This window comes from Caretta caretta, chromosome 20, assembly GCF_965140235.1.
Source record: "Caretta caretta isolate rCarCar2 chromosome 20, rCarCar1.hap1, whole genome shotgun sequence".
In the NCBI taxonomy this organism is placed as follows: domain Eukaryota; kingdom Metazoa; phylum Chordata; order Testudines; family Cheloniidae; genus Caretta; species Caretta caretta.
In genome coordinates this window covers 6,213,667-6,230,138 of record NC_134225.1, presented here as the reverse complement: position 1 = coordinate 6,230,138, position 16,472 = coordinate 6,213,667, and the positions used below count along the sequence as shown (strand labels likewise).

The 16,472-nt window shown below is 43.6% G+C and overlaps 2 protein-coding genes across 5 annotated transcripts in view; one reads left to right on the top strand and one right to left on the bottom strand.

Moving 5' to 3' along the window:
• Positions 1-773, top strand: part of COL2A1 (collagen type II alpha 1 chain) — a 63,702-nt gene extending 62,929 nt beyond the window's left edge. For all 4 annotated transcript variants that reach the window (XM_048834737.2, XM_048834738.2, XM_075121799.1 and 1 more), the window contains one exon: positions 143-773. In XM_048834737.2, coding sequence (XP_048690694.1) covers positions 143-289 — 147 coding nt within the window. In that variant the 3' untranslated portion in view covers positions 290-773. The remainder of the gene's footprint in view (positions 1-142) is intronic.
• A 5,449-nt stretch (positions 774-6,222) lies between these two features.
• TMEM106C (transmembrane protein 106C) lies at positions 6,223-14,761 on the bottom strand. Its single transcript, XM_048834750.2, has 8 exons — positions 14,632-14,761; positions 13,473-13,681; positions 12,726-12,789; positions 11,385-11,544; positions 11,149-11,289; positions 9,747-9,796; positions 9,365-9,418; positions 6,223-8,052 (listed from the first exon to the last, which is right to left on the bottom strand). The coding sequence occupies exons 2-8, from the start codon at positions 13,651-13,653 to the stop codon at positions 7,890-7,892; spliced, it is 813 nt and encodes a 270-aa protein (XP_048690707.1). The 5' UTR covers positions 13,654-13,681; positions 14,632-14,761; the 3' UTR covers positions 6,223-7,889.
• Between the last annotated feature and the right edge of the window lie 1,711 nt (positions 14,762-16,472).

Sequence of the window (16,472 nt, the reverse complement as noted above, 5' to 3'; positions counted from 1 at the left end):
TAGTCCCCATAGCATAGACGTCCCCTGGGAACATGGCTGTGAAATTCTAACCAGGCCAGACTGGGAATCTGTTCTTCAGAGAGGCCAGTTTTGATGGTGTTTGCAGCATCTAGTAATCCCTGGTCTCGTTCTCTCTCCCCAGAAACACACTGGCAAATGGGGCAAGACAGTCATTGAATACCGATCACAGAAGACCTCGCGCCTGCCCATCATCGATATTGCCCCTATGGACATTGGTGGGGCCGATCAGGAGTTTGGCGTTGACGTTGGGCCAGTCTGCTTTTTGTAAAAAGGAAAAAAAAAAACACAACATTTTTTAAAAAAATCCAGTCCAATTCCATTAAAAAGAACCAAAACAAACCAACCCCCCCACCCCAAGGACCTGAGTACTTTCCAATCACTTGTATGACTTCTGCACTGAATGGGTGAGTCAATCCCCCAATTGCCATACATCCACACGCTTACATTTTGGACTATTGTCTATTTCTAAAGCCATCACTGGGCAGACCGTGGAATAAAATCACAGTGTTATTTATTTATTGTCTTCCTGTAAGACCTCTTGTTGGGTCAGACGGAGGTGGGAATCTAACTGGCAGGTGTGAAGGCCCCTCCTTACAAAATGGATGTCCCAAGCACAGGTATAACCGACCCTTCTCCCCCCAGTGTGTATCATCAGCAGGAGTACTGTGTATAATACAATGGTGCTATTATTGTAAAACAAGTCTGTATTTTTTAACATCAACTGATATAAAAAAAACCTTTGTTGGAAAGTACAGGTTGATCTGAGGTTTTATTTTTTGTCTCTCTCCGTAGGAAGTTCCAGCATTCTAACGCTTTCCCTTCATCCCTTTCTCGGTTTGTTAACTTTTTTTTTTTTCTCCAAACCAAGATAAAGGAAGGTTCAGGGTCCAGTCTCAAATTTCCCTGGTTTTAAGCTACCTCATACAAAAAAAAAAAATAAAAATAAAAAAAAATTAAAAAGGAAAAAAAAAATCTTGAAACTGATCACAGGAGCAGACAACACAGAAGCTGTGAGATTTCTGTACGGGAAATCACTAATTCTACAAGGTAACGGTGCTGATCAAGGGACTTCTGGGCACATGCTCCCTCTCGTCTGTGGCAGATTTAGTGGGAATATTTAAAGAAAGGCGGGGGAACCCAGTAATGGCCCAGGGAGGCCAAGAGCAGCTCTCAAGGTTGATCTGACATGTTGTGTTACATCTTCCCTACGTCTTACACATTTGGTATTGCCGTGGCTGTCAAGTGAAGGGGATATACATGAAAACACTTGCCGTAATAAGGACTTGGGTGCTAGCTAGTTAAAGTTTCTTCTAACAATTATTTCCAAAACTAAGCATGTGGATTGACCCCCAAAACTGCTTGCTAATTCTAACCTACCCCCTCTTGCCTTGCTTTCAAATGACCCTTTGGTGACATGAAGACTGGAACAAACAAACCAAGGAATATGTACTACTTTATATATGTAAAATAGACTTTTAAAAAAAAATATATTTTACAATACCAATTTGAAGCGTGGTAGAGAGTTCACACACACTGCTTGTGAAATAACTCTGTTCCCCTGTCTTTCTCAGCCCATCTCCCCACTCCACTCCCTTCCCTTATTTGTCCACACTAAAGACAGAATGCTTTTCCTATTAAAAAAAAAATAAAATAAAGACACCATTGTTGAATTTGTTTTTATTTGTATTAATTGCTGCCCGATGATGTAATCTTTGTTAAATAATGTTTTATCTTATCTGGGATCTTTCATGACAAACCAAAACACCACAAATAAAAAATTTTAATTAAAAATATTTAACTAAAATGGCTCCTGGACTCCAGTGATTACATGAGACTCAGTTTTCATTTTTTTTTAAAACTGCATAGAACTCACAGTTGTGGAGAAGACCTTGAAATGAAACCAAAAGTCTCAAACATCAGAAGGCAAATAAAAACCTCCAAATTTATTTACTGGTAATTATTTTTAAGTCCCCTGATTTTCTGAGCCCAGACTCATGATTCTTGAACATTTGGGGTTAGTGCTACTGCACGGCTGTCAATAGAGCTATTCCTGGGTCAAGTTAAATAGATGACTACAGCCTTGCAGGATCACAGCCTTAATTTGTTGTCACAAGAAGTTAATTAAAAACGGCCAGCTTGATTTAAAAAAAATACATATTTTAAAGAGACACTTTAAAATGCCAAATGCTTCTAATGTGGACTCATCACTCAGTGACAGGCTCATGCGGGAAACCACTACACAGCAAAGCTCTGCAACCAGCGTTTGTAAGTGTCGTACAATGTGTTTGAAGGCAGCAGGTGACATGCACATGAACAGCCAGAGAAAAAACAAGCGCAACAGCTCCCAGTGAAACCAGTAAGCGTAATAAGATGTCCTTACGTGGGTTGTTAGCAACGACCAAAGCCATGAGCGCTGGCTCTGAGCCACAGGCCTCTGAGTTAAAGAATTCTAGCAGTGTCATAAACCTCTATACATGGGTTAGCCCCTAGAGGGGGACAGAGCCATACTTGATTAGCATGGGTTATATAAGGGCTGCTGCTATCCTCATATGTTGGCACCATATGCAAGCCTGCAGGTAGATTCTAGCTAACCCTATACCAACCAATCTCAGGCGATGTATCCTATGTAGCTCTTATTCAGCAAGTTTCAGCAGTAGATCTCACAGTGCTTTTCAAAGGCTGTCAGCATCTTTCTGCAGCCATAAAAATGAGGCTAAAGAGGCATAAAGGGTACATGACTTGCCCAAGGTCACCAAGCAGGCATAGGAACAACCCGGAAAAGAACCCAGGTCTATGAAGTAGGCCCCATGTTGATTTAAAGGCTGAACCCTGTGTTTGGAAACCGGAAGGCAAATAAAAAGAACCCAAAGTTTCTTGTTTTTAAAAAAGATCTCATAGTTTAAGCTAGTCTTATTAATTTGAAGCCCAACTGGGGCTTGAAGAAAAAACATGAACTATGCCTGAGTTCCTCATGATAAAAACCACAAGAGTTCACAACACTAAGTGAGAGAAGAATTTGGCCCAGGCAGTAGGCATTTATCAGCCTAAATTAGCCCATGTGGGACAAGTTGATGGTGCTAAAATCATCCCTAACTTTAGAATTAAATGATACTCTCACATTTGAATCTTCATCTGTTATGCTGAATTCACAATTAGGGCTTTTTTAATTCAATTTCCTTCTTTTTATCTTAAGACACAAACTGAATAAAAAAGAGCAACGGAGTTTATTTCAAGGTGTAGGTTCTAGCCCTGGCCGTAACCACTGGCTCAGCTGAAAGAAAGAAATGCCTCCCAAAAATTCAGGACCGCAAATTCTTGGAAGAACTGGCGCTCCTCAATACCACAAGGGTCAAGTAAGTACACAACTGAGAATGGGTGAAAATTATAGGCTTGTCTCTATCAGGGTCCTGAGGAAAGGGGACAGTGTGATTGTAGCTGGAAGGGTTTCCACAGCTGGAAGGTGTACCATGGGTTTGGGATAGAGAGAGTTAGGCAGCTGGGAAGAGGGAACTGTCATTAGATCACAACCTAATCATAGGTTATGATTTTTAGTAGGGCTGTCAAGCGATTAAAATAAAGGGTATTCTATTTGTTTTACAACATAATTAATTTTTTAAATTATTTTTGGATGTTTACTACATTTTCAAATGTTAATTTCAATTACAACACAGAATACAGAGTGTGCAGTGCTCTTTATTTTTGATTAAAAATATTTGCACTGTTAAACAAAAAAACTGTATTTTTCAGTTCACCTCATACAAGTACTGTAGTGCAATCTCTTCCTTATGAAAGTCGAACTTACAAATGTAGAATTATGTACCAAAAAACCCTGCATTCAAATTATAAAACAATGTAAAACTTTAGAGCCTACAAATCCACTCACTCCTACTTCTTGGTCAGAATTACCCAAACAAGGTTGGTTACAATTTGCAGGAGATAATGCTGCCTGCTTCTTGTTTGCAATGTCACCTGAAAGCAAGAACAGGCATGCGCATGGTACTGTTATAGCCGGCGTTGCAAGATATTTACGTGCCAGATGCACTAAAGATTGATATGTCCCTTCATGTTTCAACCACCATTCCAGAGGACATGCTTCCATGCTGATGATGGGTTCTGCTTGATAACGATCCAAAGCAGTCCATGACGCATGTTCATTTTCACCACCTGAGTCAGATGCCACTAGCAGAAGGTTCATTTTCTTTTTTGGTGGTTCGGGTTCTGTAGTTTCTGCATCAACATTGCTCTTTTAAGACTTCTAAAAGCATGCTCCACACCTCGTCCCGCTCAGATTTTCGACGGCACTTCAGATTTGTAAACCTCCATTGGTACCTTCTTTGCGTTTTGTCAAATATGCTGTGAAAGTGTTCTTACAATGAACATGCGCTGGGTCATCATCCGAGACTGCTACAACATGAAATATATGCACAATGCGGGTGAAAGAGCAGGAGACGTACAATTCTTCCCCCAGGAGTACAGTCACAAATTTAATTGATGCATTATTATTTTAACGAGAATCATCAGCATGGAAGCATGTTCTCTGGAATGATGGCCGAAGCATGAATGTTTAGCATATCTGGCATGTAAATACTTTGCAACGCTGGCTACAAAAGTGCCATGCGAATGCCTGTTCTCACTTTCAGGTGACACTGTAAATAAGAAGCAGGCAGCAGCATCTCCCGTCAATGTAAACAAACTTGTTTGTCTTAGCAATTGGCAAAATAAGGTAGGACTGAGTGGACTTGTATGCTCTAAAGTTTTATGCTGTTTTCTTTTTGAGTGCAGTTACGTAACACCCCCCCCAAATCTGCATTTGTAAGTTACGCTTGCACACTAAAGAGATTGTATCTTTCAATTCACCTCATACAAGTACTGAAGTGCAATTTCTTTTATCATTTTTACAGTGCATATATTTGTAATAAAAAATATAAAGTGAGCATTGTACACTTGGTATTCTGTTGTAACAGAAATCAATATTGAAAATGTAGAAAAACATCCAAAAATATTTAATAAATTACAATTGGTATTCTATTGTAGAACAGTGTGATTAATTGCAATTAATTTTTGTAATCACAATTAATTTGAGTTAATCACGTGAGTTAACTGCGATTGACAGTCCTAATTTTTAGACATAAGTTAAGATTTGTGCAGAGGTTTGCCAGGGCTCAACCCTGGCATCTCTGGGATTGCTGTGTCAGTCAGAAAAGTAAAAAAAAAAAATTCTTGAGCCCTGGGCATCTCTTTCATTACAACTTAAGCCCTGTTTGTAGAGCTGCGTGACCCAGAATGCATTGCCCCTTTCAGAGCACACGACATTTGAAATATCCACACTGCAAGGGGAGACCTAGAAAGAAGACTGCTGCATCTGTGAAGTGCCTTCCAAGGACTCCAGATGTAGGTGGCAGGAATGGATTACAGTCTTCCCCTTCTTGCTGTAGGCAGAGTGTGGTATCTTAACAGCTGGATGCCACTGGGCACCTACTTTACACTGCCCCTGATCTGCAGGGCATAGCGCACTCTGGGCCATGCAGCCTCAGAATGGGCGATATTTTAGTTAATGCTTTTACACTGCTGCACTAACCGAGTACTTTAGATGGTTCTCTGAAGTTCAGTGTTTGGGCTCTAACATTCACCAATTCATAGGGAACAGAACACATTAGTACATTTGGTAAGGTCCATAAAGAAAAATGGGACAAAATGCAGATTAAAGGGATATGTTATCCAGGAGAAAAACATTTGATGCTAGAGTACTTCTATTGCAAACTCTTTGAGCGAGAGACCATCTCTGTACGGACACAGGAACTCCCACACTGGAGCAGAGCCAAGGTCCATCTAGTCCAGTATCCCATCTCTGGCAGGGGCCAGCACTAGATTCTTCAGAGAAAGGTGCAAGAACACCAAAGTAGGCAGACACAAGGGGCAGGCTATCCCACATCAGCCTCACCTTGAGTAGTTAGAGATTGGCGTAAACCCTCTGTGTGTGTTTGTACAGGTCCTGGCATGCTGGGGCACTGATCCACGATTAGGGACACCAGATACTACTGTAATACAAGTCAATAAGTATTGCAAATCGATAATACATAGATTAGCCAGCTAAGAAGTTGAGAGTGGCACGTCAGGCCAGTTGCAGTATAAAGTATTCAAAGTCCAGGGCAGAAATGCAGGAGATTAAAAGAGCCAGGGACTACTCCACTCAAATGATACTTCTTCGTGGTAAATAATCTCAGATTTTATTTGTCTAGCAAGATTCAGTTCTACAAATTATCCCCATAAAGTGCAATTCTATACAATAGTAACATTTTCTTAAAACAGGTTCATTTTCTACTTCACACTAATAATAACAAGCTTTCTTCAATGAAACATTTTAGATATCAGTTTCCTTTTCAGACTTTGACTGTTTGGTTTTTCCTCCCCACTAGCATAGCTATTTCCTCTAAAGTATGATAGAGAAAGATGCCGGTTGATTTAGCCCAAAAGAAATGGGGAAGCTGAGTTGAATTACAGTGAATTTAAGAACCCTGAAATCATGATGTGCAAGAGTCTGGCTCAGAAGCAGCCTACAGAATCATTTGTCCTGCATAAGAAGTGAAGAATTGAAAACTAAAATACATTGTGCTTAGCCCTCTGTATCAGGGTTAACTGGCTATTATACATCCTAAGATATAAACTGCATCTCTAAAATGAGCATTTGAGACAGGCAATTCCCATTAACTTACATGAAATCAGCTCAAGTCTGCGCTCAGACAAATCCCCATGCAAAAGTGAGCCAATGTCTGGAGAATCTACACAAGGATACTTCATATGTAATCTTTACATCCCTTCCTTTAGCGAAAATATACAGAAGTACAAAAATGGTATTCTAAAATACTGGCCCTTACAAACTGGTACAAAGTTTTCCTGTTAAAAGAATGCAGCAAGTACACAGATCAAACTGCTCAGTTATAGGTTCCCTAGCTTCAGTGACACCCAAGAACTCTCAATACAACATATATCTAGAGCAGTAGCTTCAAACCACTGCATGAAGGAAAAAGGCCCAAGAGCTATATGGTCCATACAAGGAAATCAGTATGACGACACCACTGGAATGCTGCACCTATTGAAACACAGCCATCACTAAGACGGCAGGGTTTTGATACACTGGAGATGGACACCAAGTTTTCTGAGGGTCAGTAAGCAAACCAGCACCTCAAATAGAACGTATGTTGGTTAGTTCCAATGATTTCCCCTTCCAGCATCTGTGACAAGTTCCAGCTACAGAGAATAAATATGAGTGCCACTCTCTCCTGGAATGACTATACGTAGAAATCCTACTAACAAAATGCCATAACATATTTTAATGGTGTGCTGCCACTGAGCAGAATGAGGGGCAAGAGGAGTTTCACTGAAACAGCACTTTTGTCCGAAAAGGACCAAAAAAAAAGAGCAGAGCCCACCAAGCAGCAGCAAAACTAAGGCAATGACAGAGTCTGAAGCCTTCTGACTTTCATTAAGTCAAAGATTATTTAAAACAGTTCCTTGATTTCTTCTGGGTTCAATTCTAAGAAATTTGTTGCAATATCTAAATACCAGATCAATGTCAAGTTATAAGTGGGTGGGAACTCAGCACGTTTTGGGGAGGATCAGACTAGATCACAAGTGGACATGCTCTCAAATCGCTGCCTAAAATGTAAGCAGTGCAGCCAAGTTGCATATGCATGAATGTGAAGTGCCACATGATTTCAGACACCTCCTGTTCACTCCAAGGACAGCCATGATCCCTCTAATTCCATTTAAAAGCTACCTAGTGATCCTGCCTACAGGTACTAATTTATAATAAAAGTCAGTCTGCATGATCACTTCTCCAAGAGAAGTATTAGTTGACTCCGGTGTCTTCAAAGTATCCTCCTCTCTTTGGTTACACTATCTAGAGTAGGTGGGGTGGACACAGGCCGAGGGTCCTGGACAGCTGTGGAATTAGCACCACAATCTACATAGTGATATGTTTCCAAGGAGCTCTGAGTCACATGGCCGATGTAGGAGATTTTCACTGATGTTCTGGAAGAGAGAGATTCAGTTCAGCTCAGATAGGACAGGTTATAATTAATTCACTTAAATCTAAAGACACTAATCTGGGAAGAGCTGATGAAAATATCAGACAGCAATAGGAGTGGCTCTGCTTTTTAGTAATCTCCTTCCCCTCAAAAACTGCTGACTATATTGGGCATTTATACAGCACTTATCATTGGTATAGAGGTACTAAGATAAGGGATGTTTGTTAGTTTGTGGGACATTTTCTCTTTCTTTACCAGAATTTGCAGGGTGCATATCAGATTTTCACATTTATGCAACTAAGCTTTAACTGTTCTGCATTCTTCACAGCTGTTGGGGCCAGCAGCCTGCTGCAATTTACACTCACCATATTCTTAAAGATAGGCAGCAATCCACATTGTGCCCTAGTTAAAAGTGGAATCAAATTTCCCATGCCAAAAGCCGAGACTGACATGGGAATCACTGCTACACAGAAGGCACAAGGAATAGGCACATATAGCCCTCCCCTCTGCTGCTTATAGAATAGAGGAGAAACTAAGCCCCTTTGATTATTAAAGGCCCACTCAGCTTCCACATTACACAGCTTTTCTTTGCCTGCAGCCAGGGCTGGTCTCTGAAGCCCTTATTCACCTGAGTAGCCCTACTGCAGTCAGTCAGAATGCTCATGAAAACAGAGCTAGAGATTTGGCCCTTAGATCATAGTGGGAATCTGTATGACAGATACTGAAAGTTTCTTCAGATACAACCATCACCTGCTTTGCCATCCCCATCCCTCTCCCAGTTCTTCCACCAACTGTCCTCTCCTACAGAGGGTGACTCACACTTTACACAGCCATATCTCCTAGCAGCTGGCCAGACCTCCAGACACATGAAACTAACTTGGGATGCTTCCCAGAAGGAATTGGTATGCAGTGCTACAGGTTAAACTGTCACACCGTAAGCAACAGTGCTAGTCCCAAGCCCGGATAAAAGAGGAAGGTTCTGTTAGGTTTGTGACCCGCTAAGGTAAAACTTTACTGCAACAGAAACAGTCCAGTTAAACCAAAACTTGAAGACGATAGGTGCAAATGAAGCTCAAAATGCAAGTATGAGATCTCAGTGAAGCTGGTATCTCAAGACATCAAATCCCAATGACCAAATCTGCACATCTGGGAAGGAGTACCACAACTAGCAAGTGATCACAATCAATGAAGGAACTGGACTGACCAATGTGTCAGCAGACAGAAGGAACTCAAGTCTAAGATAAGCCTGTAATTGTGTCACTGCAATTCTATTTCCAGTCAACAGAGTGCAGTAGAGCAAAAGAAGAATTACATACCTCATGAAGATCACTATGTTATGCACCTTGACCTTGGGTAATGTGCAAAAGAAACTGTAAGAGACCAACAGAGAAACATGTTGGAAGAAAGACTAAAACAGAGTTTGATCCATAAACTTTAGAAAGGCATTTTTAAAATTTCTTGGGCAGCCTGGAACTCCCTTTTTGCTTCGGGGCTGCTCTGGCTGAACTGTCCATTTAACATTTAACAATTTTTTTATATTTGAAAAGCGTGGTACAGATGACCTGTCGGGTCTGATATTTTTGACCAACAGGAACTCGTTAAATAAAGCCGCAGGAGTCAGATCAGTTTACTCAGTGATATCCAATTTATGCAGATTCTTTGCATGAACTGCAGAGATAAATAATAAATAATCCTTACTACACATAGGAGAAAGGTCCACCCATCTCGGATTTCACAGTGAAATTCACCTGAAAAGGACAAGACATGTTCAGCAAATAGTAAAATGAAATCAGAAATTAGAGATGCAAGTGACCTTCAGTATTAAACCAAGTCAGGTTATTCCCTACAATACGTTCTCCTGTGCTTTGTCCAGTCCAGCTATAAGACACTCTAGCTGCAAGGAGACTATTTCACCATTCAAAGCCTAATCCACACAACCATCGCTGAGTCAGGAAACAGAGTAATACCACAGTTAAAATGTGTCATGGGACAGGACCCAACAATGCTGTAAATGGAGTCTCTTGACTTGGTTATAGCTGTGTTGTAGATGAAGGTTAGCCTGTACATCTCAGTGTCAGGAAGGTTCCTCTTCTAGCCTAGATTCTCCCTTGTTTAGTTTCATCCTATTACTTCTAGTTATACTCTAATTTGACCCCTTTAGACAAATTTCTCCCTCTTCTAGACATTCACAGCATTCAGATATTTGTCAACCAACATATCACAAGTGACACTTAAACCAGTTTATTTTAATCCTTCTTCTAAAGTCAGCCCCTTTCACCCCCAGAAGTATTTCTGATGTTGTTTGGATTTCCTCCTATTTATCAGCATCTTTTCCCTGGAACCCAACAACTCATTCCAGATGTAGCCTTACCATAGCTGAACAGAAGGAGATTACCTTGGCATAACACTTCTTTATAGGGGTCCCAAAGGCTGCATTGGGTTGGGGTTTTTTTTGGTCACTGCCATATCACTTGGCAGGCATTAAGACTTGTAGATCTTAATTTTACCGCTTACCAATTACTTCTTAACTACACTGTCCAGACTCACCTTGTCCCACCCAACTTACTTTGTTAAGTTTTGTAAAAACTGTTCAACGTTCAATCATCATTTAAAGCCATCAACTTCCCTCGTGTCTATCCAGCATTTTCTTCTTTCATCAATATATGTAGTAGACCCTTCATTCCTGCTTTTTTTCTTTCTAGATTTGTTCTTTTCCTGTCAGCCCTAACTTCTTTATTCTTGTCTAGTCCCACCCCAATTCTGCATTTCCAGGACAGGCTGTGGTTAGCTACACAAGGAACTGGTCAAAGATATGAAGCCTCACTGGTGATATCTCACCACTTGCATTTTAATGTAGCTATGGGTCCCATCTGGTTAGTGCACAAGCTGGGAGGAGAGAGGAAGAAGGGAGGGTGTCTCTCTCTGTGCAGAAGGTCCCGCTCATTAGTACAGGGGCCTCAGTCATAAGTCATCTAACTTTTTCAGTTGGACCCATCAGGCTGTGGGTCACTTCCAAAGGCCAGTATCACCAGCAGTAGGGGATGGTTCAATACTCTCTACAGCTTAAGCCCCAGTGCATACTCAAGAAAGGCTGTAATACCAGTTTGTCGCTCAGCGGCTGGATGCGAGACACATTGGTAATCTGTTGGGTTCCAACCACAGTGTTCATGTACTGCACCTGGCTGGCTATGCTGGCTACTGCGACTGAATAGAAATTGGAGTTTCTGATCCTCAGGGTGGTCTGTATCAAGAAAGAGAGAAGACACATCAGAATCCGAGTCCTCCAGAGTTCAGCAGAAAACTCACTCAAGACAAAAGGATTAGACAGAGCTTTACCGTGATGGCAAGAATGACAATGGAGTTTTTCTGGTCGAACCAAACTTGAACCCCTTTGATGCCCTCATCATCCACAAGGACCGAGTGTGGAAACAGGAAGAAAATCACCAGCCCTGATATCAGAAGGCAGAGCAGCACAGACAGCAGCACATAGAGCTTCCTGCAACAGACATGAACATTTTACCCACTTTGCCCTGATACTGAACTTGTGACTGGAGAGTCTCAATTTACAAACATGAAGTGATTTTAAAGGCTCTGTGGAAGGTAGGAAGCATATTATCCCCACTTTACATATGCATGAACCATGACACAGAGGGACTCAGTGACCCAGTAAGTCTCTGGAGCAGTCATGAGGAAACCACAGATCTAAGCTACTTGTATGGTCCCCATAACCGTAGCATCTGAGCACCTCACAATCTTTAACGTATTTATCCTCACAACAAGCCTGTAAGATGGAAATGATAGCCCTGTACTATTTTACATGTGGAGAACACAGGTGCAGAGATGCTAAGTGACAGGCCCGAAATCAAACAGGGAATATGTGGCAGAGCAGGGAAATGAACTCGGTCCTTCCAAGTCCTAGGTTACTGCCCAAACCACTGGGCCAATCTTCCTCTCTCTCACAAAGTCCTGGCTTGTTTGTTTAAAGCCAATGGGCACTGTTTCCTCCCATACAATGACAGACTAGATCACCAGCTGTTACTAATGAAGTTCCAGCAGTATAAAAACCAGGAGAAGAAAAAGGACTGAAAGAACAAAGGATCCCTGGAAAAATATCAAGTGCTATACATAAACCCCTCCCCCAGCTATCAGACAATGCGCACCCAAGCTTCCCTGGAGAAACATATCACAAATAATAAGTGCTACTCTTACATGAATAAGATTAAATTGGATAAGGTGTCTAAACGACTCAAATAAAGAACTGGCAGACCTTTAAACTGAGGCATTTTACCAAAAAGAAAGGGATTGAGTATACCAAAAAGTGTAAACATGGCACTCTCAGAGTCATTTCCCCCCCATTAATGTTTTCAGTCTGGTGCTTCTGATGTTGAGAAGCCAGAATTTCTTTTAAGAATGTAAAAGGCATGAACTGGAGTAGCAATGGGGTTTTCATGCACACCCCAAGAGTGGGAGTTAATGGGAAATATTTAGTTACAGCTGAAGAAGTGTTTGATGGCATTATCTTAGATTAAACTAGAGCATGGAAGGCAGCACAAAAGGAAATGCAGAGCCAGTGCAATATTTAGTTGTGGCAGTACAACCAGGCACCAAATGAGAAGCAGTCGCATTTATTCTTCATGAGAAAGATCAGTGGACACCTGTTAGACTCTTTGAACTTACGTTCTCTGGGGACGTAGCCTCTGGTCACTGTATGGTATTAGAGCCACCAACTCATTGACCTGCTCTAGAAGACAAAAAGGAAAAAGCTTTGTCAATTCCACCCATTTGCAAGGTCACTATGCACTAAGCTCCCTAAAACTGAGGGCACTGGAAATGACTAAAAGCCGCCAAGGGTTTCTGGGTATGCATTTTAATATCGCGCTCCCTCAACATGAGAAGGAACATGCTTTTCTAGACTGTAGCGGACAATACAAATATCACAGCTACCAGCTGGATGGATTTGAATAAACAGTCTCATTGCTTCTTTGCCTTGACAGTTAAAGAACACTATGGGACAGATGGCCCCACTATGAGACTATCTAGCCCAAGAAACCTTTTCTTTGTTAGTCCAGTGCCTTAAGATTCTCAAACACTATTTAGGAGCTTTGGTCTTGGGAAGTGAACCAGGCTTTGAAGAAGGAACTTGTTAGGAGATATGGGATGAGTACAAACCTAATTCAGTGCACACTTCTTTCTACACCGAAAGTTCATTCAAAAACTTTTTCTATTCAACAGGAGAAACTAAAACAGTAGCAGAAAGAGAAACAATCAAGGGCAGCCAAGTACACGTCAGAAGAGATTTGGAAATCAAAGAGGGAAATTTTGAACCAGATCCTGAAATGAATAAGAGTTTTACCTAAACAAGGAAGGTTTCTAGCCCATGAGTAAAATGCTTTGGGAGTGAAGTTTCAATACAGATAGGTTCACCTGTGGGAATACAGCCAGTGCCTTGGCAAGTTGGGCAGGTGATGCTGTCCCGACCGGTGAATTCAACATATGGAAACTTGGCAATGTCTTCCTCACGATCTCTGCTGTCTAGTAAGTCCTCATCATTCTCTCTTCTCTGCCTGGAAGACACGTTACTACCAAGAGAGAACAGACATCCCATGGCAACAGATGAAGAATTGCTGGATGTCCTAGAAGGAAAGTTGGGAAGAGCAGGGCTCATGATCAGATAGCATTCCCTCCTTCACTGAGGGACAAGCTGCTCTTCATCCCCAGGAGGTATGCCCCTCCCTTTTTATTCCCTCCCCTATCCACACAGAGGGACAAAGACCCTCCTTAAACGCCCCCCCATGCCTCCTCCACCTGCACTCCCCCACCCAGAGGCATTCCACCCCTCTCACCCCAGAGAACTAACCCCCCTCCCTTTCAAGAGAGGTTTCAGAGTAGCAGCCCTGTTAGTCTGTATTCGCAAAAAGAAAAGGAGGACTTGTGGCACCTTAGAGACTAACCAATTTATGTGAGCATAAGCTTTCGTGAGCTACAGCTCACTTCATCGGATGCATACTGTGAAAAGTGTAGAAGATCTTTTTATACACACAAAGCATGAAAAAATACCTCCCCCCACCCCACTCTCCTGCTGGTAAGAGCTCATCTTGAGTGATCACCCTCCTTACAATGTGTATTTTTTCATGGTCTGTGTGTATATATAAAATCTCCCCACTGTATTTTCCACGGAATGCATCCAATGAAGTGAGCTGTAGCTCAGGAAAGCTGATGCTCAGATAAACTGGTTAGTCTCTAAGGTGCCACAAGTCCTCCTTTTCCTTTCAAGAGAGGTACACCCCCCCCATACCTCTCCCACCAAAAAAAGCCAAACCTCCCCACCCCCAGGCCAGATGCCCATTCCACCCGCCCTGCTTCCATCAAGCCAGAAAAACCACAGGCCCCAGGGGCAACCACCGCCCCCCTTCCCAGGCCACCCGGCCTCCTCTCCCCAGGGAGGACCCCCCCACCGCATCCCTCCCTCAGGGACCGGACCTCCCCCCTCACACACTCCCCGCAGGGACAAGGCCCCGCCCCCACGTCGCCCCCTCCCCTCAGGGCCCCAGCACGGCCCTTCACACCTACTCAGCAGCCTCACCTTGACAAGCCGGCTCCCCGCACTGCGCATGCCCCCGCTCACGCGTGCGTCCCTATGACGGCGCCTCCAAACGCGACCCGCGCAGGTGGACGGAGGGCGCGGCCAAAGGGAAGCTCCGCCCCTCCGGGGACGAGGCGGGGGAACCACATTGCGCAGGAGCACAGAGGGCGGAGAGGAGGGGCAGTTGGGCGAGGGAAGACTCCGCCTCCCGTTGACCCGCCCCGTTCTTCTCCGCCCCACCCAACCCACACTGCGCGCGCGCGGCGAAAAGGGCGGGGCCAAGATCAGGTCAAAGCGGGGGCGAGGCTTAGAGAAAGTTCCTCCCCTCAGTGACGGTAAGCCGCACCCGGGTTTATCCTTGCCAATGCGCATGCGCAAGGGCAAGAGGCGGGGGAGACGCGCGTATAGAAAACTCCGCCCTTAAAAGAAACTTGTGGGCCGCCAGTCAGTACGCATGTGCTCCAGCCCCCTCCCGCTCTCAATGCGCATGCGCCAAAACGGGACGACGGCCTCCCGGGCTTATGTCAATGCGCATGTGCTAGCGCCTGGCCTGTCACTGTAGCGTTGGGTGTCTTCCTGCGCGTGCGCCCAGTGGGGAACTAGGGCGTGCCTCAGTGCTTGGGTGGTAGAGGGGCCCTGGCGAGTGGGAGGTGAGGCTGTTGCCATGACGCGAAGGGCCCTCCCCAGTTATGGGGCTCGGGTTGCAGCTCTGCAGCTGCCTGCTGCCCACTTGTGCCAGTTATGCCCCATAGTGGTTGCAGAATGCGTAGTCATGTTGCCATCATTAGGTTCCAGGGTTAATAGGAGTTCGCTCGATGCTGGAGAGCCTGGCCTGAGCCTCCTCTGCTTTGTACCACCACCACCACCACCATAGTTCGTTGTTGACCCCATCCCTTATACGGTCATTTACACCACTGCAAGTTCTGGTTTGGTAGCATTTTAAATGGTGCAAATGACTGGTTGAGGTGCAGGGTAGCAATGAAATTAGACCTTTTATGGACGCAAGTGTCTGTTGATCAGCACCTTGTGCCGTCATTTCACCCGTGCAAAATGCTACTGTTCTGATTTGGGCAGGGCAGAAGTGACTGGCCTAGGGTTGTCACCTGCCCCGGTTTTCCCAAGACTATCTCTTTCTTAAGATAGGGGGCCTGGAAAATCTGCAAGGTTACCCAATACACACTGCCAGCTGCCCAGTTTTATGGGCTCAGGAACGTCCCAGTTGTCCCTGGTTTTTTTGTACCTCAGAGTAGCAGCCCTATTTGGTCCTGTTTTGCAGTTTATTCCTATGCAGAGTGTAAAATGCTGCGAAATCAGAAAAAGGTGAGAACACCTTACACGTAGGTTTGGTCTACAAAAAAAAGTTACGTCAGCACACCCTTGACCGACACAGATATACCAAAAGCCCTGGCTGGGATGATTTAACTGGGAATTGGTCCTGCTTCGAGCAGGGGGTTGGACTAGATGACCTTCTGGGGTCCCTTCCAACCCTTATATTCTATGATTCTATGATACCAACAAAAACCCCAGCATGGATGTGGCTATGTTGATGGAAGAGGGCTGCTGTCGAGTAGCTAAGGACGTGGGGAGGTGGTGTAACCTGTGTCTACACTGTGGAGCTAGGCTGTCACAGGCTCATAGTGTAGACATACCCTTACCTTGCACAGGTATAGAAAACTACACATGGTGAAAGGCTGGGGAGAATCAGGCCTGATGGGGTGGATGTATGGTTGTTTGTTTTAATGCAAGCTTAAATTTTGCTGCACAATTCTGGGGCAGGTGCTGAACTCTCTGACGAACTCTGTAGCTGTGGAATGGCGTAATGGCCCTTTTCCATCACTCTC